Source organism: Mollisia scopiformis, assembly GCF_001500285.1.
Source record: "Mollisia scopiformis unplaced genomic scaffold LY89scaffold_16, whole genome shotgun sequence".
NCBI lineage: Eukaryota > Fungi > Ascomycota > Leotiomycetes > Helotiales > Mollisiaceae > Mollisia > Mollisia scopiformis.
Window position 1 is genome coordinate 71,390 of NW_017263596.1, and position 25,344 is coordinate 96,733.

Sequence of the window (25,344 nt, forward strand, 5' to 3'; positions counted from 1 at the left end):
CCACCAGCGAGACCCCACCTGTCGCTGGGGCAAGCAAAACCGAAGCTGCTGTGGATGTCGCTCCGCCAGATATTTGACGTGTGTAGTTTTCCCATTCCCTGTGAAGCTGTTCGGTTGACATGCCATCACACTTGGTTTGGTAATCCTTAAAATCGAAAGGCATCGTGAGGCTTGGCTAGGAGCGATCCAATGCACCTGGAGATGTGCTTAGAGCCTGCAAACTAACAACAGCCAAAATTTTGGCGGGGAAGGGAACGAGGGGGAAAGTTTCGAGTGCGGGAGTTGACCTGATTTAAGAGTCGCCTCCAGGCACTTCAGATCTGATTGCCCTGCTGGCAACTGGGCATCTTGGCATCAGAGTGTGCCTCGTGCGAACCCAATTTAGGGTCTGCGGCACGGAGGCTTGGTATTGATGTTACTTTTCCCGAATTCTGGCCAATGGACATAAATGCAGGAGTCGGGGCTGAAAGTAGTGGCTTCACTAGAGCAACAGATTGAACGCCACCACGAGATGACAAGTCCAGATGCCCAGCACTTCGAATATTGAAATAGTGGAAAGTGCAAATAAGGAGGCACTGAGAAAATAGTAATAATTTTGCTAAGCAGATTCATAGGTCTACTTTTGGACGTTTAGAGAAAAAGGTGCTGGAAAACGAGGAGGTAGACTGGTGGGCTCAGCCGTGGCGCATCTGGCCCCTGCAAGTGCGAGAAATGAACCTTTGGTGACTTACTACTGGCTCATCATTTGTTCGTGTATTTGAAATCTTTGGTAGCTTCTCCGAGCCTTGACCAAAACAATCGACGTGGAGCCTCAAGATGGAAACATGTACTTGAGGGTGTAGTATACGACTTGCGGGAAGTCCAGCCTATGTTGTCTCGGACGTTTTATATTTGAACGAGCAGAATGTCTGTCTGGTCTTACCTGCATAATAGGCTATAAGTACCACGTTGCATGAGAATCGAGATTAGTTTGAGTAATTTTTGAAAAAAAATGGCCATTGTACTTTGCCATGCAGCTACATTAAACAACAAACAATCATATACGACGATTTATACGTGTGGCGATACAAAGACAGCGAGAATAGACATATGTACGCGCTTGAGGCCGGAAGACCAATGCATAAGTGGCATTGGACTGGTTAAAAGCGTGTGCTCCTGTTCTTCGGATCGAATGAGAGCCAGATCACATAGGGTAGTGAAAGAGCCCAATTTATGTCCGGTGGCGAGCATGATACCGCCAAAGCAAGGAAGATAGGTTGATACTTATTAATGAATACCTGTTGCACAACTTACCTTGATGACCTCAAGAATGGTAACTCAGGATGCCTAGAGAAAGAGGGGGAAATCTTTTTCGGATTTAGTGTCGTGATTGCACATATCCTAAAACACTCACAACCAAGAACGCCAGCCAGTGTTCCTCATCCGGAACACCACCGAGAGTCATGAGTGAAGGCATCATCGAATCGTATGGAAGAGGAGTTGGGCTATCTTTTGCCTCATTTCTTCACCAAACTTCGGAACTGGTCCTTCAGCTCTTCCCTGTAATGGTTGAGGAATTTCTTTATCTTAAAATCATTTGGCTCTGTGGGTTTGTATCAGCCCTCGCTCGATTCTCCATTGTACGATATGGCATACTGTCTATGTGCAGGCCGGAGAAGTCTTCGGGGTCGTATAATTTCTCGCCACGCCGAACTTCATGTACTCTCCTATGAACCTTGCGGACTACTCTATGGAAGCTCGGACTCGAAAGAAGCTGAGAGGACATTTAGACTTGCTTCAAGTGGATACAAATGTATGGGACATCGAAGGATAGACATACTCTGGATATCAGCCAGACCTAGGCATGGTCAGTATGCAAGTTCTCAATCAGACTCGGGGGAGTGTGTCGTACCTCAAACGCTCGCAGGCCAACATTCTTCCACATCGTGAAATCATGACATTCTCGAGACGAGTCGGACAGTTATACGAAGATACTTCTGTCGCAGAGACGAAGAAGTACTTGGTATGCAGGACTGTAGTGAAGGGTCGACAGCAATGAGGAGAAGTCGCGATAGAGTCAGCCCTAGCCCACCACCATAGTGCGCTCGCTAGTCTAGTCTTACGATCCCTGCTGGCATCATCGCTCTTTCCCTTCCATCACCAGAATCCCCAAAATTTCTCTTTCTCCCTCTTCTCCCTCCCTCTTCCTTTCACACCCGACATTCTACACACTTTTGCATCACTTTTGCTCTCTCCTGCAAACGCCTCCTCTACATCCTTTCCAGCATTTTTTTGCATTACTCTAGCCTATTTTGGCCGTCTGATTGACTCTTCACAACTGCACGTGCTTGTATGCTCTTCTGCACCACCTGCAGCTATCTTGCATTTGCATGTAGCCAGTAGAAGAAGAAAGCCGCCGCTCCCGCTCAATCCTGACTGAATATCATTCTGGTAGCCTTGTCAACACGAAGTGTGTCTAGGTATTCAAGTCGTAACGATTCACTGCGCGATTCTGCCTTTCCAGCTCTGAATAAAAAGTCATCTGACTACCTTCCTTCGCTTTCTGTCCAGTTCGGCTTGAAGAAAGAAGGCAAAATACCCTGGCGAGTCGGACTTTGCGCTCCAAAAAGTTCCTTTCGCAAAGCTTGCGCCTCTACAATCACAAATCATTCAACCTGGATCGACTCAAAGCCTTTCGGAGGCGTCACGAGTCACCCTCACCTTCACCTACGCCCAGCTCATTAGAGGTCGAAGACTCCAAGCCTCGAGGAAGATCTCCTGGCTGGCTTAGCAAAATGCATCGAACTCGATCTACTTCAAAGCGTTCCGCGTCCCCTGCCTTGGTCGCTGACGATTCATCAACCATGCCCGTGCCTCAAATGGATGGCTCCTGCTTTGGCAAACCGGACAAGGCCGAACCATCTACTGAAGTTGCACCTACAGGTCCTTTAACAATGCCTTCTTTCTTACAGCTCAGTGAAATCGGTGACTGCAGCCCTTTCTCTTTGGTCTTAGTCTGCTAATATGGCAACCAGAACTCCACGATAAGTACGCCGAGCTCACTCGTCTTGAGAATGAGCGCCTTGCGGCTAGCAAGGATCCTAGTGCTGATGGTCAGTGGGCGCGTCTTGAACCTGATCCTGTTCTTGACCGGTACAACAATATACATCCTTGGGCCAACCGTCGTGTCGTTTTAAGGGTACCAGAGGGTATCAACGATTACATCAATGCCTCGCCAGTTAATCTGACATCCACTTCTGCCAAACAAAGCAGCCTCAAGGCCGGCATCCAAGATAAATACATTTGTATGCAAGGCCCCAAGCGTCAAACCGTCGACCATGTCTGGCATATGATCTGGCATGAATTGGCGGAACCCTACAATTCCTCTCCAGCCGTAATCATCATGCTTAGTCCCACCCATGCTCCTATGCCTGATGATCCAAGCAGAATATTTGAGAAGTGCTTCCCGTATTACCCGTTGGACGAGAACTCCGAGCCTCTATATATCAACGAGAGGAGTGAGCTGGGTGACGACTTCAAGGCGACTGTCAAGTTCGTGTCCCGAGAACCAGGCATCGAAGGCACTGCTATCGAGGTTCGCAAGCTGGTTATGACTGTTGAGGGCGAAGACGAGGAAAAGCCTGTCTTTCACTATTTGTACCCCAACTGGCCTGACTTTGGTGCTCTCGAGGAAGAGAATGTAGCGAGCATTCTTGCCTTGATGGAGATTACCCGCGAACAGAATGGGAAAGGCGAAAATCCTCGTATTGTTCATTGCAGTGCTGGCGTCGGACGTACTGGTACATTCGTCGCCTTAGAATTCCTGGTCGGCGAGTTGCAAGGTGGTGCATGGGAGAGATGGGATGAGAGCGACCATGCTGGCGAGGATCCAATCTTTCAGACTGTCAACCAATTACGCGAGCAGCGGAAGACAATGGTTCAAGCCTTCGAGCAGTACGCGTTCCTTTATGAGGTCTGCCGGAAGATCTGGGAGGAGAAGTACCATACTCCTTGCGTTGGAGGTGAGCATAGCCATACAATCCCACCTGAGAACCGGACCAAGACCGACGTCTGCGGTACTGGCCCCGACTAGAGCGAGGCGAGACCAAGGTCTGCGGTATTGAGCAGGGCAATGAGTGAGCGATGAAGTTTGCAAGATGGATGACTTGATGGATTATGGCACAGCATGGAGTTACGGCTAACGCATTCAGAATGATTGTCCCCCTTCCTTGTATTAGAACCGCTTCTCTTACCTGTATTAGATCCTCATGCCCCCGAGAGATAGTGGTTTTTTCTTCGACCTCGGATGATTGGGTGGTTCCCATAGATAGATTTCTTCAGCAATGAATTATGAGAGCGGCATGTGGCACGAATGGAATCAGACTTCGCCACTCTAGACCCTCATGCAAGTGACGGTCGCCTTTGTGTTCGGTCGTGCTGTGATATTGTGATTGACTTCAGCAATTGCACCCCTGGAAAGCCGCACTGAGTGCGCAAATCTATACTGTACTGCACGCCACCAGCGGCAGCGCCATCGAAAATACGGAATGCTCGCTGTTCCCCACACTGAAGTTGCCGCTGAACTAAAATTCGGACCTGGTGAGGATCCATACTCGGGCTAGGTTCCAGTACTTGGCACTAAGATGCAGTTTACCCCGCCTACAATCCAGAGGTCCTTATCCGATTCCTCGGCCTGCTGTCAGTCCTGGAAGCTCACCTAACAAACTTTCCTCAAAGTACTATCGACACACTGTGGTAAAGAGCTTGTCCATCGGCTATCTGGAGGTGCAGTAGCCGACGAGATGAGCGGTAGAAGGCTATGCACTCAGTCATCGGGAGTTGTGCTGACATGAGTTGTCACTACGACGTTCGTGATAAGAGGGTAGCATGGCTGGCTCAAGACGAACCAAATGTAGAGAGGGGAGCAAAGTATGGCGTTCCATCACATATCAGATTGATGATCGTTTTGGTTTCCGTGAATCTGACAGCTATTACTTTCTTCTTCTGTCCCGCGTCGAGGTGCATAACTGCAGCGGCTCGGGACCGGCACCCTGCCGCTGCATCTGTCGGGACTGCCAGTGGATTTGGACTTTCTTTTGCATGCAGCTTTGGCTGTCAAACGAGTTCATGGAGCTACGGAGCCATAGTGCTTGAGCTTTCGTGCTACCCCTCTTTAATGTGAGTAGCTATGGCTGGGATGGGAAAGTATAAATCTCTAGCTGTTCTTCTCTGTTTCTGCGTGTTGAGTTCTTCCTATTCTATATAGTACAGTCCTCTTCTGAGCTTCAATTAGAAGTCTTCAAGCTTTAGTCGCTTCTGGCACAAGAAAGTCTATAAATTATGTCTTCCAAGCCAGAATTCGTCATCATTCCTGGTGCATGGCATTTCCCTGATTCATTCAAACCCACCACCGACCTCCTCGAGAAAGCAGGCTATACATCTCACGGCGTTACTTTCCCGTCGACTAATGCTTCTCCACAGGTTCAATCTTTTGACCCGGACGTCCAAGCTATCCGTACTGTAGTAGACAAAGTTTTGTCTTCAGGCAAAGATGTTGTTTTGGTCACTCATTCATACGGCGGTGTTGTAGGCTGTGAATCTCTGGCAGAATATGTGAAGACCCTTGAGAGTGGACACGAGTCAGGACATGGCAAAGTCAAGAGAATGGTGTTTGTGTGCGCGTTTGTACTGCCAGAGGGAGGAAGTCTCATGGCTGCCCTACAAAACAAACCTCTACCTTGGTTCATCCTGGACGTAAGTCTCCTCCTACCTCAGCTTGAAAATAGCGTACTAACAGAGTTCCAAATAGGAGAAAGATATCGTCAATCCCGCCAACCCCCAAGAAATCTTCTATAACGACATCTCTCCCTCAGTCGCTGAAGCCTACATCTCCAAGCTGGGCACACATTCCTACCCTACCTTCTCTTCTCAACTCACTGTCGCGCCATGGAAAGTCATCCCGTCCACCTACGTCCTCTGCGAGAAGGACAATGCGATTCCCATTGGAGCACAGGAGGGAATGGTTGCAGCTGCGAAGGCTGCCGCCCCGAGGGCTTTCGATGTGGTTGAGAGATGTGATGCTAGTCATAGCCCCTTCATCAGCCAGCCTGAGTGGTTGGCCGAGAAATTGATCAAGGCTGCGCAGTAGAGGGAAGAGATAGGATGGAAGGCATACGCTTGTGCGACTGTGATGACAACTGATATCAGTGCATTTGCACAAGAAACATAATCAATGATAAGAGCGATATCATGAAAAGCAAAGTTCCGTGCAACGCAATCTTGATTTCTACAATGTCGATCATCTCGGTGTAGGGAGAGGGCTGAAAACATAAAAGTCATTAATTCTCGTGATATGTTACACAGACATGCAACCCAAACGCCTCAAAAAGTAAAGACCCTCCCGTCCAGAAACGGCTCCCTCCGCGTTACACGACATGTCCTATCCCGTTCCCACCTCATGTACCATTCGTTCCTTCATTATGCCGTCCCATGGATATAATCCCTGTTCTCGATCGTCACACTCTTCGTCATGTGATTTACTTTGTAAACTCCAACAAGGCGAGATGCCAGCTCAAACATATTGTTTCGAAGCGAGATGACAATGAATTGAGCGTTCTTGGTTCGCTCTTTGATATAACTTGCCACGATCGACACCTAGTTACATTAGCTTCGAGCCGGATGAAAATAATGGAAATGATCTTACGTTTCTGAAATCCAAAGCTGCATCAATCTCATCCATAACATACAGTGGGGTCGGCTTGTAGTGATGGAGAGCGAAAACCAATGCTAAACTACTCAATGTCTTCTCACCACCAGACAGATTGGAAATGTTTTTCCACGACTTCTTCGGTGGCATGACACTGAAGAGTATGCCTTCCGAGAAAGGATCTAACGAGTCGACAAGCTCAAGCTCGGCGTTTCCTCCCATGGTAATCATCTGGTACATCTCCTTGAGACGAAGAGAAATAGTACTAAACCCTTCCATAAACCCTTCGAGACGTAGTCGTCGCAGATCGTCGCATCTCTTCTTTGCCGCATCGCGCTGAGAGACAGCACTTTGAAGATCTGCATTTCTCGCCGCGTGCTCTTCGACACGGCGACGGTACTCAGCCAAGACGCCAAGCTCAACGTTGACATTCTGGGTCTTCTCTTCAAGTGCAGCAATTTCACTCTTTAGTGTGTCCTTGCTCATGTCTGCCAGCTCATCCTTGGTATACGTTGGGAGATCTTGAGCCTCGGTCTCTTCACCAAGATCGCTGATGTTCTGAAGGGCAAGCTTGCCCAGCTTCTCGTGCCAGTACTTTAGTCGCTTCTGGTTCTCTACGAGCACCTTTTGATTCTCCTCAAGCTTGTTGCGCATCTCAATCTCAATAGCACGAATCTCATTGAGAGCTGCGGTCTTGTCATCAAGCTCGCCCTTGAGAGCATTCAAGTCTGTTTTCTTGGCCTTGAGGGCTTCTTGGGCTTCGTCAATCCTAGCTTGGTAACCCTCGGCATTCGAGCTCTGATTTTTGATATCCTCTTCCAATGATTCGAGATCCGAAATGGCTGCCTGCAACTCTTTCGTAGCCTTCGCATGGTCTTTCTCTTGCTTTGTCTTTTGTTTTTCAGCCTTAGCTCTGGTCACTTCAGCTGTCGAGATAGCCTCGTTGACATTGCCAATCTCTTCCTTCAAAGCATCGACCTTGGATTTCTGGGCACGAAGTCTCTCGCCACCGACTTCCATGATTTTATCTTGCAGAGCCTTGATCTCTTGCTCAACGCTGGCGGTCTCGCCGTGAAGCTTGTCAATCTCCTTGTTGAGCTTCGAAATCTCCTTTTCAAGAGATGCCACTCGGCTGTCATCAGTCTTCGAAGGCTGATGCTCTTTGCTCAATTCCTTAATACGTCGCTGAGCGTCTGCCAAATTACGTGCAGAACTCTCGACTTCCAGACCAATCTTTTGCATTTTCGTATCAAGGCGAGGTATCTGGTCTTTGAGGTCGCGGAGGGAAAACTCCAACTCTCTTTGACGTTCTTGGAACTTTTGGAAGTCTTGCTCTAGTGAGTCTCGGTCCACTTCAAGCTTCGCCACTTGCTCTTTGGAAGTGTCTGCGACAAGCTTGGAGGACATCAACCCTTTCTTCACAGTGTTGCCACCTCCAGTCATTGTACCTGACTTATCAATTAGCTGGCCATCGAGAGTGACAACTCTCCACCTTCTTGCTCCATAAGCAATGCGGTTGGCTTGAGCTAGATCTGTAGCAACAAGAGTATTCTGCAGGGAGTGATAAAATGCAGGTCTGAACTTCTCATCCTTGGCCTTGATCAGATCAAAGAGGCGAGGGACATTCTCGGGAGTCTCGATAGGTGAAAGATCTTTGCTTCCAAGCTTATCAAGACACATGAAGTTTCCTCTACCAAGATTGGTCTTTCGTAGGTATTCAATACACTGCTGTCCACCCTCAACAGTATCGGTAACGAAGTTGTCCAGCGCACCGCATGCAGTTGAAACGGCTACATCGTACTTCTGGTCGATCGTACCAAGATTGCCGAGCCTGCCATGGAACCCATCAATTCGGCCAGATTCCTTGAGGCGCATAAGTCCTGTAAGTACATTGCCTTGTGTCTGGGTATTTGCGAGGCTGGCACGTGCTTCATCGGCCTTCTGTCGAGCTCCAGAAAGTCGGGACCGAAGCTCGGGTTCCTTCTTAGACAATCGATTGAGTTCCGCTTCAACCTTTGCCGCCTCTTTCTCCAGTTTTACCCTTTCGGCTTTGCATTTCTCAAGTTCTTGAAGTTTGGCCTCTCGCCCTTCTTGAATGCTGACGAGTTTGGCTTCTGTCTCTTCTAATGCTACTGCTCCAGCATTTGCCTTTTCGTGCAAGATGGCAAGCTCACTCTCAGCAACGGCGATGGCCGACTGCTTTTGGTTGATCTTTTCGTTCCAAGGTTCCAGCGACTTCTGTTTTGCAGCAATCTGGTCAGAGAATGCCTGTGTTTTGCCTTTAAGGTTCTCTCGGATGGAGACAAGCTCTTTCTCCTCTGCATTCATACGCTTCTCCATGGCAGCAATTTCTTCAGCTGACTTTTGTATCTCGACTGTACATTCCTCAATGGTCGACAGAGCCTCAGTAGCAGCTGTCTCAGAGCTGCTGATTGTCTTTTCCAGCTTCTTTTGTTTTGATGTGAGAAATTTCCGCTTCTCCTCAAACTTTACATGCTCCTGCTCGAACTTGGCCATTTCTTTGAGAATGGACTGAGTATCCTTGTCGAGCGCTTCGTACTCCTTCTGGCCCTTCTTGTATTGCTTGTCCAATTGCTTGATGCCGTCTTCGTTGCCCTGGTGCTTCTCTAGCTCCGCATCAAGCTGAGCTTGCATTTGGCCGATGGCTTCCTCAGTGACGGTGATATTGTCGCCGCAGTCGTCGATGTAGAGTTGATAAAGTGCCGATTGCTTGACGGTCAATTCATTCTCGTCCTTGATATATGCCAAGGCTTTGTTCTTCTTGTCTTCAAGACCATTCTTCTCCTTCTCTACGTGTTGCACACGCCCGCTCTTCTCGACACAAACTTCGTTGAGTGTCTCGACCTCTGTCGCGGATTCTTCGATAGGCGTCTTGTATTTTGATGTGCCGATGATATCTTCCAGATACTCCAATAAGCCATCATCTTGTTCACCAGCAGCCTTAGGTTTCATCTGAGCAATTGACTCGACCTCACCTTGAAGAATCAGGAATCGCTTGTGGTCGAGATCAACACCGCGGTCTCTTAGAAGCGTAGTGACGACTGTGAAATTTGATTCCTTTCCGTTCAAGTAGTATTTGCTGGAATTATTCTTGAAAGCACGTCGGGATATTACAAGATCCGAATTCGGAAGGACTGCAGGAGGTCCGTTTGGCTAGAAAAATATGTCAATATTTATATTTATGCAGAAACCAATGTGAAATTTACCTGATCCATAACTTCCTGGAAATGTACTGCTACCTCGCAGAAATCCAAGTCTGGATGAGTGGCAGAATTGTGAATCAATGCAGATATCTTTCCTTGCCTCATCTTGCTAGCCCTGAATCCGAAAACAAACAGAAGAGAATCGATCACATTGGACTTTCCAGAACCATTGGGTCCAACTACGGAAGAGAAAGAGGCGTGAAAGGGGCCAACTTCCTGGCGTCCAGCATAACTTTTGAAATTGGTAAGAATCAAGTATGTGATGACAGTCCGAGCTTTTGGTCCTGTGTCTTCAACCACAGGCGCTGCCATTGATCTTGATTTCAGAACAATATCCATTGGCTTCTCCAGAATGGTGTCCATAGCATTGATCGGCTTCACGACAGAGCCTTGGGAGCCTTGGCTGCTGGAAGTGCCTGGCCGCTCATTGATTGTCAAGGTAATATCTGCAAGAGGTGTTCCATGCAGCTCAGAAGGTTCTGGTGAAATGGATGCTTGAGGAGTCGGTAACGGTGGAGGAAGATCAGGTGTACCAGAAGCACGAGATGCTCTTACCGGAGCACTCTTCCTCTTCCTTGGTGAAGCTCTCTTAGTTGGTGACTCTGGTTCTGGTTGCATGGTTTGCTCCGGGTCGAACATCTCCGAGGGCTCGATGTTCTCCTTCGCTGTACTCTTCCTCACCCGGCCTCCAGTTCGCGGTGTAGCTGCAACAGAATTCGTAGTTTTCCGCCTTGCTGCTGGTGCTTTTCGTGGGCTCTTCTTAGGGGCTGGAGTGAAGTCTTCTCCGCTGTCTTCTTCGGCCTTGGTCTGCGTTTGTTCCTCCTCTTCATCTGAGTCTACAACTACCTTCCTACGAGAAGCAACCCTCCGCGAAGGTCTAACAGGTGATTCGGACATCTTGGATGTGAATTGTGCAAATACAATTTGTTGTCGTCAGGTGTTGGTCGCGTACGAAGCGCGTTATAACGCTTGCTGAGGGAAAATCGAGCTATTCTCCTGTATGTACTATCAAGTAATAGCAAAGCTCAATTCCGCTGACACGTCGAGAATTTGTCGAAATAGTTTGTCGTCGATTATTGTTGGTGTCAGGGACATTCGTGTTGAAGTAAACAGCAACTGTTTACTTCAGAATCCGCGCTAAGATAGCGATAAGCGTAAAGCTGTCGCATAGCGAAATCAGACGAGAGCTCTCAATTCCACTCGGGGATTGAGTAAAGAGCAGATCACAACTCCTGAATAGTTCGAGTCAGACGCAGAGATGATTTTCAATTATCATAATTTCGATGAGGTGTTCGAGTTTGACCCCGAATGTACCTACGACGACGAGACAGTTGCCGCCATCGAGCAAAATCGCAAAGATCTGGAAGGCCTCTTTATTGAACGAGTAATGAAGGCACTGGGAATCAAAAGACGTGTGTACACTTGTTCGGTATCAATCTTGAAAGTGTGCTGACTTCTTTGCGCATTAGCAGCCAAATACTATCCTCCAAAGTCGAATAGTGATCTTAGAAATCTACACAAAACCATCGTCGAAAGTGGCAGCGCAGACACACAAAAGATCTCGGTGCTCTACTATATCCTTCTCGAATTTGACTATCCGACGGGCCAAAGGAACTTTTCAGCGGCTCTCGAGCAAAATGCTTTCTTGCCCGCCAAATACCAGATATACATGAAAGGTCTATGGCATCTTGATCGGAAAGAATTTGAGGCATGTGAAGTCCTTCCCCGAGACTGGGCATCCAAATAACCATGTATAGCTGGCACTGCAATACCTTACGCATCCGTCCTTAGTGCCAACATTCGCAGATGAAGTTCTCGAAGTTCTGGTCCGCTCTTCGAGCAAAGACCTTTCCCTGGCTTTGGCTTACTACCATATCGTACAACCAGCACTCGCTAGTCGTCAAGCAATAGAATGTTTATTCTCAGCACTCGGACGCACGAGCGTCACGGAAGCATTTTACTTCTGCAGAGGTCAGCCTGAATACGCACAACGACATATGTTTGAGATGTTAGTTGCTTTGGTTCTTAACAATTCGTCTTCGGACACAATTGCTCAACGGAGTATCGAGCTCGTCAATTTGCCCTTTACGAAGGAGGAGGAAGACTGGTTCGAGGATTATATCCTGCGAGGTGATGGGAGAGCTCTGAAGAAGGGCAAGGATACACTTATGATGAGGAAGATCGGTACTGGCGATTTTGCAGAGTCACTGTCATTAAAGGGCACGCACAGTCGCAGCATTGGTGGCTTGGACTGGACTACGCTCTCGAATGCTGTTGAAGATGGTCTGGGTCCGCGACTGAATACTTGAACATTCGATACTCGAGTCCGCAGTCACACATAGCTGCGGCCATATATTTTTGTTGATCTCGTTGGAGGTGGCGTAGCGACAGGCGTTGAGGTTGAGAGGGAAGTCATTTGACAGCCGGCCGGATATATGGATTTGCTGTTTACTTTCCATTTGTGCGTGTCGTACCTGAACAATAATAGCTGGATTCCCATCACAGCTTTAGTCGATATCATAAAAAGAATATCTCTATTGTTGAGATCACTGGCCCTCAACTGAGCTTTATAATTTCTCACTGTCTGTTCTTTGGTCCTCTTTATGTCCTTGGCGTCCCTTGTCTTTCACGAGCTGTGCTATAAATTTATGAGTTCGCAAAATGGGACTTTGAAAATCACGTAGGTATTCATCGGTGAAGGCGCGAAAGGCGCAAAGAGCGCGAATGGTGCGAATAGCGCAAACAGCGCGAACAGCGTAAACAGCGCATATCGCGTACGAAGCGCAAGAGAGTCACTGAAGGATAGAACTTACAAACCTCATATCACCGAAAAACTTTGTTTCTTTCATTTGAATGTTACATTAAACTACCACTTGCAATTTCTAGACTGTAATATTCATGTTCATCAGAGGACCCCCCTGTACTCCTTGGCTACTCCTCCTCACTCTCACTCACACCTTCTCGCTCAACTCATGGCTGGAATGATCTGCGTGAACGACTGCATGCTTGCCAAATGCATCAACATCAACATCGTGATGGATTTCCTTCTCAACCGCAACGACGGCTTCATCTGCAAGTGCCTGGTCCTCGAACACTGTCCAATGATTAGTAGCCTATTGAATTTTTTTTTACGACAGAATATACTCACAGAAAGCCAATTCTTCCAAAGTTCTACCTTGAGTCTCGGGATACAGGAACCAGACGAATAGACACTCGAAGAAGATCCAGCCGCAGTAGATGGCAAGGAATTTCCAATCTATAGCAGAGAGAGCGATTGGGTTGACGTTATTCGAGAAGAAGGCTCCGACTTTTCCAAATACTTGTTCGATTCCAATACCGCGAGTTCGGACAGAGTATGGGAACAGCTCGATAAGATAGGCTAGTTTTCGTTAGCATGAATTGCGTTGTGGCTTGCAGGTTACACTTACTGTATGTGAGAGCATTGTTGCCCAAATTATAGGCCGGACTGTAAGCAAAGAAGAAGAATAAGGCCGCAATGGAAGCCGCACCATTTTTGGTTTTATGGTTCTTAGCTTCTCGGAGTCGTTCGAAAGAGACTGTCATAGCGATGAAGGTTCCCAACATGGCTCCAGTGGACAGCATGAACATGGTACGGCGCTTGAATCTTGCTACCAGAAGAGCGAGGATAGTAGAGTTGATCAAACTCCAACATTGATTCGCCAGATTGATCCTCGTCTTGGCATACGACGAAGTATAGCCCATCATGATAAAGAGCAGATTCTGATAATAGGTGAGAAGAGTATTACCTGACATCTGGGTGAACAGGCCTAGGAAACAGGAAATGAATGTACGGCGGCGCATGCCTGGTGTGCTGATCATGTTCATCCAGGATTGCTTCGAGTTATCCATTTCGATCTTGATGGTTGAGCGGATCTGGGCCATTTCGGCTTTCACGAGGATGGATTCTGGATCTCCTTCGGCATGATACTTGGTTAGGACAGCTTCGGCCTCTTCGTTCCTGTCTCTGCTGATGAGCCATCTAGGGCTTTCCGGAAGTAGGCTATCATATTTTATCAGCAGAGCTCGAGGGGAACACTATGTTTCACACTCACAAAACGGTCGCTATTTGCAAAATGGAAGGACACATCTGCAGGAGTGAAGGAACTCGCCAGCTCCAATCACTCTTGAGATCTGTGGTTCTCAGAGAAATGGCCGCGGCGAGGATGGCTCCGATGAAGTAGGATGAGTTAAACAGAGATGTAAGCGTGTCTCGATCCTTTGGATGGCCCAATTCTCCAATCAAGGACGAGCCAGAGATGATACAGAACACGATGCCGAATCCGAGAACCATACGAGCGAAGATATACATTCCGACTTTAATAATTAGCTGCGAGCTTTACTAGGTTCTGCGGGATAACCTACGATCTTGTGAAAATCCCTGAATTATAGACCCAATGACCATGAGGATTGAACCTCCCATGATGGGCCAACGTCTTCCAAACCTTTGGTTGATATAAGGAGCAATGGGAACCCCAATGATGGAACCAAGTTGGTAGCACGAAGATACGAATCCCAGCATGGCAGGAGTTAATGCAAGGTCACCAGCAGCGTTCCTGTAGCCAGTAGAGAAATCTAGAAACTTTTAGCACATTTCTCTAAGTAGAAAGCAGGGACTGCTGTACATTTGTTCCATTTCGTAGAGAATTGCAGGACGTTGATGAGTTGTGAATCGAATCCGGAAGTCGTTTCAACGCCCATACAGCAACAAAAGAGGAAGAAGTACATAAGTCGAAGGTTAGGTTTCTTGTACCATTTGACCTTGTCTTCAAGCGCAATCTGCGTGACAATGGGGGCGGAAACATCAACATGAGGCGCCATTTTTGACAGCGGTTTGTCGTTCAGACTTTCAAGAAGTGCAAATAACTAGTCGGTGTCTGTCCAACGAGATTCTCGACTCTTGGACGGCGGAGGTGAAAGAAGACAAAAACAGAACCCATCATCGTTATTATAACGGGATAAGGTGTATTTGTGGGGCATGTGGCCGATAATCATTCCGTGTGATTACTGAGTTCAGCCTGAAACTTTTCCCGGCATGGAAGACGCAGAGAACTATATTTCAATTTCTGCCATCCCGGACAATCACATTACCCTTAGCCGAGAGAGACAGATGCGATATTTTCCAGCAGCATGGTATGACAGTTGAATCATAGTAAGCACTAATCGGCACAACTGGGAAGGAAAAAATAATAAGAAAGGCCAGTAAATGTTGAATTAACTGGAGCGAATACTAATAGGGCAGCAAGTAGGTAAACTCGTACATACAAGTCCGAGTAGACGAGCTAGGGAGTAAATCAAACTTGAAAGCGTTCTTAATGAAAACAGCAGATCATGAATTTCATTCGCGCCCGCAAGTTCCAAAACCAACAATAAACCAACTCAGCCTCCATATCCCGGTGATTGCATGGATTCCGTAGATCCGTCAACGACCAAGTTGGGATGACATCCGAGACATCCCACTAAATGAAGCTAGTAGCCACTATATAGCACTTATATCGAAACCATCCCAAATTATACTTAATATTGAGTACTTTGGAAGTGAAGGCAGGATACTGGGAGTGGCGAATTTGGGTGGAATAACTTTAATCCAGCATGAGGGCCAGGGTAGGTAAATGTTTGTGGAATTGAAACTCATGATCAGCTTAAGATCTCACTTAGGCTTCAGAGTTATTATAGCAAACTTTTTAACCAATGGTTCAGCCCCAAATACAGCCGCACTTGCAGTTCTCGACTTTTCGGGGGAAATGCCAAAATGCCGATACGTAAAATGATTAGAACAAACATTAGAAGAAACGATTGGACTGCTATGATAACACACACATGCTGGGACTTTCTAATCGAAACTACCCATAATTCTAAATGCAGGCACATGTGGCGATGAAGTATACAATCAAGTCTTATAAAATGAATTAAATTATTTTGATGATTTTGTCAGCAGTGAGATGTTAGGATTTTGCTTCGAAGTTCCAATTGACTCAAGATCAGCTGAACATTACAAAATTGGTCTAAAAGCATTCTTTTGCGATCTTGACGATCTCTGGGAAAATCTGCATGAGAATATCAGTACCAACCCTAACATGAAAGGAAGCAGAAACTTACTGGAGAACCGAAACCTGTGGTCGGATCCCAACCCTCCGTCACTGGGAATCCTGCGGTGCCACAAGAGGAGGTGTTGCCGCTAGTGATATCCGTAAAACCTTTGTAGCCCCTAGAGTAGAGGAATGGGTTCAAGAAGCCAAGGGTAGGCTTGCCGGATGCAAGCAAAGCATCATTGACAAGGGCGAGGACGCTAGAGGCTAGAGGGCAGGATGCTGATGTTCCAGAGATGGAAGAGAATGTTTGATTCCATACAAATCCAAAGTACAGCCCTTGTGCCGAGATATCGGGATAACCTCGTCCGTCTGTTTGATGGTGTTAGTAATTATGATTGTCTTGTCGTTGTGATGTTGCTTACCAGGGTTGTACAATCCACTATACAAGCCATTCAAGTTCTTGACATAAGTATCCACCACACCATCTTGGTATGATGGTCTTGCGAAGTAATTGCTGAATCCGCTACCGCTGGTGTAGAAGCCGTGTTCGTTCCCATCAGGACCAATGCCATCAGGACGCCAAGCAACAACTTGCGGCTCGAATTGCTCCAACGCACCCACAGTGGTGACATAGGGGCAGCCGGCTGGGAATGCTGGGAGGAAGGCAGTCGTGTTGGTGGCAGACGAAATGCAATCCGTTGATGCTTCTCCACCAAGTCCAGCATCACCGGAAGACACAAGCAAAGTGATTCCACGAGCTCCAAGCTGAGCGAATGACTTGCACACTCTTTCGGCATAGGACTTGGGAACAGTCTGCTCGTCGTCTCCGTAAGAGCTGCTGATAACCTGAGGGAGATCCTTTTGGCCAGTAACATAATTCACCCAGGTGAGGTATGGCTCGTTGGTGTCCGTAGGAGTATTGATATCAGGGATGTAAGGCGGGCTTCCTCCTGTAGAGAAAGACGTCAGAGGAATGGGATAGATCATACCCAAAAGGGTCTGAGCATCGAGATTGGCTTCTTTCCCCAAATCATTGGTAAGTAGGAACTCTGTGATATTTGTGTAGATAGCAGCTGGGCCATCGGCGATCTCGATCGACTTGAATGTGAAAGCAGTTTCCGCAGCTTCAGGGCGATATCTCTCCAAGAACAAGTTAATGTCTGGGCGAATAGGAGTTTCGTTAAGGTAGTTGTTGAAGCCTGCCTGGCTAAGGCCTGGGACTTGCGGAGTGTAATCAATTGTGCTATACAAAGTACGGAAGCATTCAATGGTGACTGGGAAGAATTGACAGACTTTCGCAATAGTCGCATTGGAGGGTGGAGTATATCCTGGAGGCGTCCACGGAGCTGCAAATTGCTTGTAGTCCGTTGTCTGCGGCGCAGCACGCATGAACGATGTGGTCGGCTGAATTGTATCAATCAAGTCGTGCAGATGCTCCGGGAGTGACCACCGAGACGTGCGAACAATCTGTGCACCATCTTCGTGTTCGAAAACCGAGTACTCGGTGTCAAGCAGGCGCTCTGCTGACTCGACATCGATATAAACATGAATCCAGTCTTTGGCAGGACTATAATTGGCACGAGTGACACCATTGTCCACCAGCCACTCATGGACCAGATCTAAAGTCTCGTCGGCCGGCTTTACAAGCTCGTTTACATCTGCATCACTGAGATGTTGACCGTATCGTTCGTGGTCTGGATCCGAAACTAGAGACGATTGGAATTAGCTTGTTGTTGGCAAGTGGGTAAACTTTAAAAGACAAAACATCATACCTTCGTACAAATGACGTTCCAATTCCTCGAAATTGTCTTGCTTCAATCCAATCTGGAGCTGGAGCATGTGGTTTCCAGGTGCTCGATCAACGGGGGCCCATTTCTTGGGTACAGGATGAACCTCCTTGAGGGAGTAAGCTGTGCGAGCACGAATTGGTGTACCAAACACAGCTTGGGCTCCGAGAGCAGCTGACAGGAGAATTGAGAGGTCCAACATGCTGAATGATACGAAAGTGAAGCAACAGACTTGGAATCCTAGGACTGTCGAGCTCTGGACGAGGGGCTCGACCCTTCTTATGGGAAATACAGGTGCACTAATAACATCACCTCCTCCCCCCGCCTGTAGCTACTGTACCAGTAGCCATGGAACTGGCTCCTTGCACAACATGGTGCGAAGCTTGGGAGCTCAAGGGGAGCTTCCCAAGGCCAGGATTGACCGATGTGCATTGTGCAGTCGCCTTGTGCCTGCCTTAGTGGGGACTTTCCTCCAAATTGCCTCGTTAAGAGCAGTGAGCCGATGCAGGTGCAGGCTGTCTACCTATGATCCGTCATCACGACATGAGCACTCGCGGTCACTCACTCACTCACTCACTCACTCACTCACTCACCAGGCTCATATGAAAATTAAAGCGGGCATGATTACGGACCTGCCCGAAAGAGCACAAGTTTAATGATGAGGGAAGGGTCTTGGCAGACGATCGCCAATGGGACGGGGATTCCGGGTGACAGTCAGCATGCAATCCCCGCAAAAACAAACAAGTTCAAAGCGGAGCAACCTGAAATAGGTTACTGCAACGATAACGATAACGATAACGAGAATCTCGCAAATGTGCTCCATGCAGCAATTTTGGGAGAGATGGACCGAGCTGACCCGAGCCGCGTGAACACTCACTTGCCTGTTTAGCCCAAGTGGGAAACTGTGTGGCAATGCATTGTTCGTATCACTTAGGAATAGCATGTTATATTAATGGTCAAAGATTTTTTTGCAGTACACTAACTTTCTTTCTTCAGCCAAGTGTTCGTTGTCCAGAATTGTAACCTGTAAGCTTGAGACTTCTCAGCAAATTCAGTTTGTTCGTTGCAAAAGTTGGTGAAGAAGATCGCAATCGTTTGCACGGTCATAGCCGATATATATAGGAAGAGATTAAGTTATGTGGTTGGTGTTTTTTTATATCTTGCAGTCTCACATTCTCACATCCTCACTATCAAAGAAGCAAACACCCTGCATCAAATTCATCGTATTGTTATCCCAGCTTCCAAGTAATAGGAAACGAATGGTATCGTGGAAAAATCCATGCCTTAGCTATTCCAGCCATGAAAGAAACGCCATTTAACCCCTCCCAACAACTCCCGCTAAGCAAGTAAACCTTATACCAAAGTCCATCCTTCGTCGTTCATTATTCATGTCTCATTCCCAGCAAGCCTAACGCCAGCGTCTGCTTGTCCACACTCTGCCTCGAAAGCTTTCTATTCCTTGTAGGAAGGTGGCGGTGATTGACTCAACGACCTCACACTTGGACTATGTCTCGGCGCCGCAAATCGCACTCTGGGACTTTCTTCTGGTCTCCTGTCTGATCTACCTCTCGACGACTCTGCGGTTTGACGTTGTGGTGCGCGAGAGCTTGAGCTAGCTCCTTGAGACTGCTGCCACTCCGATGGCCATCCTGTTGGAGGATAGTTCGGATCATGCGGTGGTCTTTGTTGTTGTTGATTGTCCGTCCATCCGTACTTTATATCTTGAGGGTATGATTGTGCTGGAGGTGGAGCCTGGGCTTGCGGCTGTACTTGAGGAGCTGGACGTTGGGCAGCCATCGGAGGAACCATAGCTGCAGCGGCATTGTATGGAGGAGGTCTTTGAGCTGCGAGTTGAGGGTTCGAGTAGTTCGTAGGCTTCAAGATGGGTTTAGGTCGTGGGCTTAGACTCTCGCGCCTGTATTTGCCATCATGAGAGTGAGGTCTGGTTCGACGGTCGTATCGATCTTCTGAATGTCTTCTTCGGGAGTGGGATCGTCGTCTACGGCGTTGCTCAGGTCGAGAGTGGCGATCATCGGGTGGAAAGATGCGGTATTGCTCCTCTTCGAGGGCTGCCGCCTCGTCTTCGAGTCTTTGCTTGTCCCGTTTGTTCTGTTGGTGTTTGTGGATTATGTAGCCAGCTGCAACTAGCTCAAGGCCTCCCAAGAGAACCATATTGACAGTTGTTGTGAATGCGCCTTGTAAGTTACTTGTATGTAAAGTTTTGTGATGTTGACAGTTAGGCAGAGATGAGTGAAGTTGTCAGAAGGTTGTGGGAAAATATCGTGGAGGGGTTATGAGGCTGAGTTACTCAGCTGGGCTGATGGCAAAAAAAGCAATCCGGCATCACCGAAAGCATGTGGAGAGCGGCTACACGGGATTCGTGACAACCAGTCATATGACCTTTCTCATGACTGATGGAAACACTACATCTCGGGATAGTTCTATGCCTGATGATCATCAGCATACTGACAAATGGTCTGATCTCCTGAGTCGTCGAGAATGGTTCTCCAATGACGTCGGGCAAGGCTGTCAAAATTTCACCCCTGAAATCCCCGAAGATGATTGATGCCTTGAGGCCTTAGGCACTAAGTCTAAGCGAAGCACATCATCCGCTATCGCAGCATGGGCGTCTGTCACAGCTCGGCGATTTGAACAAGCTCTTTTTCAAGGTATGCTCAATTGCACTCCTCTATCTTTCCAGACAGGCATAACTAGAAGAGGACTTTATTACCCTATTGAATTCGAGCCATTGATCCTATTCACGAAACGAGGCATTGAGGGAGGGATTGTGAGAGGAGGGGTAATTCGAAATGGCGGACGCAGCTGCTGAAATGGAGGAGGGAGGAATGGTGAGGACGTTGAAGGATCTTTTTGCTGGAGCTGCTGGTGGCATTGCTCAGGTACTTCTGGGTGAGTTCTCCATGCTGTCTGCTTTTGAAACCTCCTACCCAATCATTCAACCACTTTATTTCTTTCGTTGCTATTTTTTTGATATCACGTGTATTCAGAAGTGGGGATGCCTTTGAAATTTTGATACTGGCTCTCAATTCTTCCTTTTTTGTTTTCATAGACATTTTGAAAGTTTCGGTGTCATTTCCTAAATGTCTTGCAATATATTCACTCACCAAAACATCTGTGAACATGAACATGACCAGATCTCTAACAAATCCCAGGCCAACCCTTTGATATTGTCAAAGTGCGTCTCCAAACCACAACCCAGTACCCCAATGCTCTCGTCGCTGCCCAACAAATCTATGCCAAAGAAGGTCCCCTTGCCTTCTACAAGGGGACTCTCACCCCTCTCATCGGTATTGGAGCTTGTGTCTCTGTCCAGTTCGGTGCTTTCCATGAAGCTCGCCGCCGTCTTGAAGCCTACAACCTCTCCAAAGATCCCTCATCTCCAGGTCTCTCTTACGGACAGTACTACTGTGCTGGAGCTTTTGCCGGAATCGCCAACTCCGTGATCTCAGGTCCAATTGAGCATGTAAGAATCAGATTACAAACACAACCACATGGCGCCGCCAGACTGTATTCTGGTCCATTGGACTGTGTACGCAAACTTTCTGCTCACGAAGGTGTTCTTAAAGGATTATACCGTGGAGAAGCAGTTACTATCTTGCGTGAAGCACAAGCATACGGAGTTTGGTTCCTTGCATTCGAATACATGATGAACGCAGATGCATTACGGAACAAGATCGATAGAAAAGAAATCCCCAGTTACAAGATTGCTTTCTATGGTGGATTGGCGGGAGAAGCACTATGGTTGGCGAGTTATCCGTTTGATGTTGTGAAGAGCAAGATGCAGAGCGATGGGTTTGGAGAGAACCAAAAGTTCAAGGGAATGAACGACTGCTTTAGGAAGACATTCAAGGCAGAAGGTCTCAGAGGGTTCTGGAAGGGTCTTGCACCGACATTGTTGAGGGCTATGCCAGTGAGTGCGGGAACGTTTGCAGTGGTTGAGATGACCATGAGAGCGATATCTTGATACGGCGACAAGTGCGTAGGATGAAAATAGACGATACTTTCGCGAGATTCAACACGAATGGATGGAGTACACACAGGAGCATCTTGATTTGATAGGTGGAGCTAGCCTGTCAGACGTCTTTAGAAACCGAATAAATGTGCCAGAAAAGGCCAATATTGAATTAAATGTTCTTCTGTTAAGCATCCTTTGTGGCCTTCTAGGAACAATGAATAAACTGTTTTGATCAGCAGTAGGGAAGTTTTGTTATTTCATTTCAGGAAGACTAAGACACCAGTTTTAGGTTTCGCAAAATCTTCTGTCCAATAGAACATCGCGCAAATTCTGTCATGTAGTGATGGAACTTTTGTTGCACGTCGCTCCAAGTAGGTGAGCGAATGAGACCAGACCAAGGAGTGGTCTCGTCGCCAGGTGATTGGATGCCCAACTAGTTAGGATCGCAGGAACTTGGCATGATTCACAACGCGAAAAGATTATGTTTGTTCGACTTGCTGCTTGAATTTCAAGCATTTCGCATCAACAGGAAGGCCGTCATCTTCGAGGACTTGACAATGGACCATACACTGGAAATTCTGGGACTGGATTGGGAGAGCTTGAAAGCTTGGCCTCGAAGAGGTCGATAACAAATTGAAGACAACTTTGTGAATTTGGTTTGATATGCAAGTATGTGTGCATGCTCTACCTCTAAATAACCTTGTCATGAGTGGTATGTTGATATTAACTTCCGCGCCTCAATGCATTCGTTGATGCCCCAACACCGTTTCTGATGTCATCTACTCGCTGTTGATCTCAACTCTCTTCGCAAGCACTAACCTTGCCTCACCCACAGTAAGATGGTTGACTCCCAAAGTCACAAGAGCATCAGCAGCTTGTTGACTATCTCCAAAGATTTCTTGACGTGCATCTCTCAAGTCCATCTGACCGTCCTCGGCCTCCAGTGGTAAGTTGAGTAAAGCAGCTGCCTCTGACAGCTTTGGCACTCCTAGACGAGCCTTGGGCCCGTAGCAAGAGTCGATTACTCCTTGAATCGCAGCAACGTCTTGCATGAAACGTGCTGCACCGAGTGTCGTAAAGTCTTGCGAGAGAAGGACATCTCGAAATAGCATATCCTCCAGAGTATCTAAAGGAGCTCGCCAGAGTCGTCGGAATGCTGCGTCAGCTAGGGTTCGACGCAGGAAAGTCATATCTTGTTTCAGTGCCTGTATTCCCATCAGTATCCGGTAGATTACATATTAATTTCACATACCTGTAAAGGCTGGTCTAGCTCTGCAGTGACCACAATGAATGAAGAGCCTGGTGGATGGTGAGCAAGATTACTATACAGAACTTGGAACACATACTAGATTGTGGCAAGTCACCAATGGTTGTCCATTGAGGCTTGGTGATATACTGCTTGAAATTTATCGGGAAGGACTTCCGAAGGGAGCTGACGATGAGCTCCTCCGCCTTGCTCCGAAGATTTTGGTATGTTTCGATGGTCTTGTCAAACACAGATCCTTCCTCTTCGGAACCTACAGCATCAGAGGTCGCATCCTTGACTTCGGTATAGCTCATATCACCAGCAAGGTTGTCTTCTATACGAGTACCTTTGGCACGATCTTGTAGGTGCTCCCACAGGTCAACGAAGAACTGTACATTGGTCAGTCAACCAACTTACTGTAAAAACTTGGTAAACGTTACCTCTTCATTCCTCCAATCTTTCATCATGGAAATGAGATGCTCTGCACTTCCGAAAACCTTGCACAGGGTTTCTAAACGCTTCACACCCTCTAGAGCCTGTTGCTGCTCTTTCGTGACACCATGAACAGCACGCCCAACAGTAGACGTGATAGTCTGATATACGTCCAGAGAGTCCTTCAGACGACCCCAATAGAGATCGAGGATCTCTGCTTGAATGCTGATAAGGAATCGAATCTTGTGAGAAAACCTTCGGACTTTGTTGTACTGCATAGTGACAGTCATGATCAGCTCTGTGACTCTTGAAGCTCCATAGGTAGCCTTGGTTTTGCCGGGCGCTGAGCTATCGTAATCAATAACTCCACTGTCTGGCGACTTCATGATCTCGTGGTATCGTTCAAGTGCGAAGTCTTTCTCGACTTCTAGCCACCGCTCGAACCATGTATCAAGTACATCCCAAGTCATTCCTTTCCAACCATATTCGATATTTCCAGCATCATAATTGAATTTTACTCTCACAGCATCATCGAATCTCATGAGCTGAGCAATCAACTGACTTAGATATTGTGGCTCGTTCGAGACAGCCTCGACGAGAGTGTCAATTTTCTCTTTCAATATGGGGAGCAGTGCAGTGATGAACGCCGCAACTGGGTCCACATATAATGAGTTGCCGGCCAGATAGCTACCTCTGAAGTGAGCTGCAAGGACTGGCCCGACGTTAAGTCTTAGATAATCTTCCCATTTCGCGACGGTGCCTAAGAACCATTCCGAAATATGATTTAAGAGCTACAAAAAGTCAGGAAATTTACGATAAGGGGTAATGGAAACGAACATAATGCGGATGGTTGGTTGGTTTGTCGCTGAAGAAGTGATATCTGAACTGTTGGATGAAGTTCTTGGCTAGGACATTCATGGGAAGAAGTATGAGGGGTTCTCGGGCAGCCACAATCTCTGGAGCTTGCAAGTCTAATAGCTTCTCAAAGCTATCACTCCATTCCCTCGATGGTTCAATACTCTGGTCGGGCCAGGTCATCTTTAGCAGTACGGATTCAAATTCATCGGTCATGATCTTTTTCATTTCCATCCATAGGCTGTTCGTAGTACTTTCAACGAAGTTGACCAAATGGACAGCAGCTCCTTCCGCTGGCTCTTGTAGTTCCTGTAACGACATGGCCAGCTCCTTCAGTTGAGTGTATGGTTTCAGAGCTTCTTTGGGGTCGGCAGGTAAATGTTTCCGTGCTTCCATTCGCAAGTCCTCAACATCTTTCAGCATTTCGACATAGGCTTCTGCAAGTTCCACTTTTCGGAGCTTCTCCATAGGGACCTTGAGTTTTCTTGTGGCTTCCTCGGGCGTATCTGACGATGTGACTATCATGAGGCGCTTCTGAACATTGGATTGTTGACGTTCAAACTCCTGGGTTTGTTCGAGCATTAAAGATGTCCGGTTAGCAGAGGCCGCCTTGGCTTGCCGGAGTTCTGATTGAGCATGTTGGAGCTATGTTCGTGTTAGAAAGCCAGATCCTGTAGGGGTAACTGGGTGATCACTGACTTGCTCTTCCAACTGCTGCTTCTGTGTCTCGACGCTAGCTATCAAGCTTTCCAGATCTCCCAGGTCGAAAGTGGTCTGTATTTTGTCGTTCAGGAAGTCTTCCACCCGAATATCCCGTTCTCCAAGTGGAATGTCCCTCGCTGGATCAAGTAGGATTGCTACGGGGCTCCGTTCTCGAGATAAGGATCTGCCGGCCATGGTTGATCCTAAAAATGGTCGTGATTCATGTAACTGCGGTGTTCACACAGCTGTTGATCTGTTTTCTTGGATGTTGCCGATTAGTGGTTTGGGGGTGGATTGAATAATTTCTAGAGCACTTTGGTAGCTTGATTGGGCTAGTTTCCGCAACCACTTTGCTTTTATCAAGGTTTAGAGTGCAGCGAGTAGACA

The 25,344-nt window shown here is 47.4% G+C and overlaps 10 protein-coding genes across 10 annotated transcripts; 4 read left to right on the forward strand and 6 right to left on the reverse strand.

The window, feature by feature from the left end:
* Positions 1–1,496: 1,496 nt before the first annotated feature.
* Positions 1,497–1,924, reverse strand: LY89DRAFT_735714 (uncharacterized protein; the record flags this gene model as incomplete). Its single annotated transcript, XM_018220041.1, has 4 exons — positions 1,497–1,582; positions 1,636–1,753; positions 1,820–1,837; positions 1,892–1,924. 4 exons carry the CDS (start codon positions 1,922–1,924, stop codon positions 1,497–1,499), a joined length of 255 nt encoding a protein of 84 aa, XP_018068992.1.
* Positions 1,925–2,843: 919 nt separating this feature from the next.
* On the forward strand, positions 2,844–4,072 carry LY89DRAFT_698322 (phosphatases II; the record flags this gene model as incomplete). Its single annotated transcript, XM_018216973.1, has 2 exons — positions 2,844–2,964; positions 3,015–4,072. The coding sequence occupies 2 exons, from the start codon at positions 2,844–2,846 to the stop codon at positions 4,070–4,072; spliced, it is 1,179 nt and encodes a 392-aa protein (XP_018068993.1).
* Positions 4,073–5,222: 1,150 nt separating this feature from the next.
* LY89DRAFT_649030 (alpha/beta-hydrolase) lies at positions 5,223–6,228 on the forward strand. The gene is made up of 2 exons (XM_018212039.1): positions 5,223–5,733; positions 5,789–6,228. The coding sequence occupies exons 1-2, from the start codon at positions 5,320–5,322 to the stop codon at positions 6,125–6,127; spliced, it is 753 nt and encodes a 250-aa protein (XP_018068994.1). The 5' UTR covers positions 5,223–5,319; the 3' UTR covers positions 6,128–6,228.
* Positions 6,229–6,272: 44 nt separating this feature from the next.
* Positions 6,273–11,000, reverse strand: LY89DRAFT_649034 (putative structural maintenance of chromosomes protein 4). The gene is made up of 3 exons (XM_018212040.1): positions 9,913–11,000; positions 6,683–9,859; positions 6,273–6,633 (listed from the first exon to the last, which is right to left on the reverse strand). Exons 1-3 carry the CDS (start codon positions 10,804–10,806, stop codon positions 6,457–6,459), a joined length of 4,248 nt encoding a protein of 1,415 aa, XP_018068995.1. The 5' UTR covers positions 10,807–11,000; the 3' UTR covers positions 6,273–6,456.
* Positions 11,001–11,101: 101 nt separating this feature from the next.
* Positions 11,102–12,476, forward strand: LY89DRAFT_783738 (uncharacterized protein). Its single transcript, XM_018222715.1, has 3 exons — positions 11,102–11,321; positions 11,379–11,617; positions 11,667–12,476. The coding sequence occupies exons 1-3, from the start codon at positions 11,168–11,170 to the stop codon at positions 12,216–12,218; spliced, it is 945 nt and encodes a 314-aa protein (XP_018068996.1). The 5' UTR covers positions 11,102–11,167; the 3' UTR covers positions 12,219–12,476.
* Positions 12,477–12,796: 320 nt separating this feature from the next.
* Positions 12,797–14,748, reverse strand: LY89DRAFT_783739 (major myo-inositol transporter iolT; the record flags this gene model as incomplete). The annotated part of the gene is made up of 6 exons (XM_018222716.1): positions 12,797–13,003; positions 13,058–13,288; positions 13,338–13,930; positions 13,983–14,244; positions 14,293–14,502; positions 14,553–14,748. 6 exons carry the CDS (start codon positions 14,746–14,748, stop codon positions 12,861–12,863), a joined length of 1,635 nt encoding a protein of 544 aa, XP_018068997.1. The 3' UTR covers positions 12,797–12,860.
* A 980-nt stretch (positions 14,749–15,728) lies between these two features.
* LY89DRAFT_619683 (subtilisin-like protein) lies at positions 15,729–18,376 on the reverse strand. Its single transcript, XM_018210889.1, has 4 exons — positions 17,732–18,376; positions 16,382–17,665; positions 16,027–16,328; positions 15,729–15,974 (listed from the first exon to the last, which is right to left on the reverse strand). Exons 1-4 carry the CDS (start codon positions 17,946–17,948, stop codon positions 15,933–15,935), a joined length of 1,845 nt encoding a protein of 614 aa, XP_018068998.1. The 5' UTR covers positions 17,949–18,376; the 3' UTR covers positions 15,729–15,932.
* A 413-nt stretch (positions 18,377–18,789) lies between these two features.
* LY89DRAFT_686331 (uncharacterized protein) lies at positions 18,790–20,226 on the reverse strand. Its single transcript, XM_018215259.1, has one exon. The coding sequence runs from the start codon at positions 19,916–19,918 to the stop codon at positions 19,199–19,201; it is 720 nt and encodes a 239-aa protein (XP_018068999.1). The 5' UTR covers positions 19,919–20,226; the 3' UTR covers positions 18,790–19,198.
* Positions 20,200–22,114, forward strand: LY89DRAFT_686332 (mitochondrial carrier). Its single transcript, XM_018215260.1, has 2 exons — positions 20,200–20,656; positions 20,920–22,114. The coding sequence occupies exons 1-2, from the start codon at positions 20,557–20,559 to the stop codon at positions 21,729–21,731; spliced, it is 912 nt and encodes a 303-aa protein (XP_018069000.1). The 5' UTR covers positions 20,200–20,556; the 3' UTR covers positions 21,732–22,114.
* A 249-nt stretch (positions 22,115–22,363) lies between these two features.
* Positions 22,364–25,238, reverse strand: LY89DRAFT_686334 (RINT-1 family protein-like protein). The gene is made up of 6 exons (XM_018215261.1): positions 24,955–25,238; positions 24,238–24,900; positions 23,409–24,191; positions 23,069–23,357; positions 22,975–23,021; positions 22,364–22,927 (listed from the first exon to the last, which is right to left on the reverse strand). The coding sequence occupies exons 1-6, from the start codon at positions 25,150–25,152 to the stop codon at positions 22,502–22,504; spliced, it is 2,406 nt and encodes an 801-aa protein (XP_018069001.1). The 5' UTR covers positions 25,153–25,238; the 3' UTR covers positions 22,364–22,501.
* Between the last annotated feature and the right edge of the window lie 106 nt (positions 25,239–25,344).

Excerpts from the sequence above, each read along its gene's own strand:
- LY89DRAFT_619683 (XM_018210889.1), bottom strand. The coding sequence starts at position 17,948 with ATGTTGGACCTCTCAATTCTCCTGTCAGCTGCTCTCGGAGCCCAAGCT. Across the intron at positions 17,666-17,731 it reads GGAACGTCATTTGTACGAAG|TTTCGGATCCAGACCACGAA; the intron begins GTATGATGTTTT and ends AATCGTCTCTAG. Across the intron at positions 16,329-16,381 it reads TAGTGGATTGTACAACCCTG|ACGGACGAGGTTATCCCGAT; the intron begins GTAAGCAACATC and ends ACCATCAAACAG.
- LY89DRAFT_686331 (XM_018215259.1), bottom strand. The coding sequence starts at position 19,918 with ATGGTTCTCTTGGGAGGCCTTGAGCTAGTTGCAGCTGGCTACATAATC.
- LY89DRAFT_686332 (XM_018215260.1), top strand. The coding sequence starts at position 20,557 with ATGGCGGACGCAGCTGCTGAAATGGAGGAGGGAGGAATGGTGAGGACG. Across the intron at positions 20,657-20,919 it reads CATTGCTCAGGTACTTCTGG|GCCAACCCTTTGATATTGTC; the intron begins GTGAGTTCTCCA and ends AACAAATCCCAG.
- LY89DRAFT_649034 (XM_018212040.1), bottom strand. The coding sequence starts at position 10,806 with ATGTCCGAATCACCTGTTAGACCTTCGCGGAGGGTTGCTTCTCGTAGG. Across the intron at positions 9,860-9,912 it reads TCCAGGAAGTTATGGATCAG|CCAAACGGACCTCCTGCAGT; the intron begins GTAAATTTCACA and ends ATATTTTTCTAG. Across the intron at positions 6,634-6,682 it reads CAGCTTTGGATTTCAGAAAC|GTGTCGATCGTGGCAAGTTA; the intron begins GTAAGATCATTT and ends TAATGTAACTAG.
- LY89DRAFT_783738 (XM_018222715.1), top strand. The coding sequence starts at position 11,168 with ATGATTTTCAATTATCATAATTTCGATGAGGTGTTCGAGTTTGACCCC. Across the intron at positions 11,322-11,378 it reads GGCACTGGGAATCAAAAGAC|CAGCCAAATACTATCCTCCA; the intron begins GTGTGTACACTT and ends TTTGCGCATTAG. Across the intron at positions 11,618-11,666 it reads TTGATCGGAAAGAATTTGAG|CTGGCACTGCAATACCTTAC; the intron begins GCATGTGAAGTC and ends AACCATGTATAG.
- LY89DRAFT_649030 (XM_018212039.1), top strand. The coding sequence starts at position 5,320 with ATGTCTTCCAAGCCAGAATTCGTCATCATTCCTGGTGCATGGCATTTC. Across the intron at positions 5,734-5,788 it reads TACCTTGGTTCATCCTGGAC|GAGAAAGATATCGTCAATCC; the intron begins GTAAGTCTCCTC and ends AGTTCCAAATAG.
- LY89DRAFT_686334 (XM_018215261.1), bottom strand. The coding sequence starts at position 25,152 with ATGGCCGGCAGATCCTTATCTCGAGAACGGAGCCCCGTAGCAATCCTA. Across the intron at positions 23,358-23,408 it reads AAGATTGGAGGAATGAAGAG|TTCTTCGTTGACCTGTGGGA; the intron begins GTAACGTTTACC and ends ACCAATGTACAG. Across the intron at positions 23,022-23,068 it reads TGGTGACTTGCCACAATCTA|GCTCTTCATTCATTGTGGTC; the intron begins GTATGTGTTCCA and ends ACCATCCACCAG.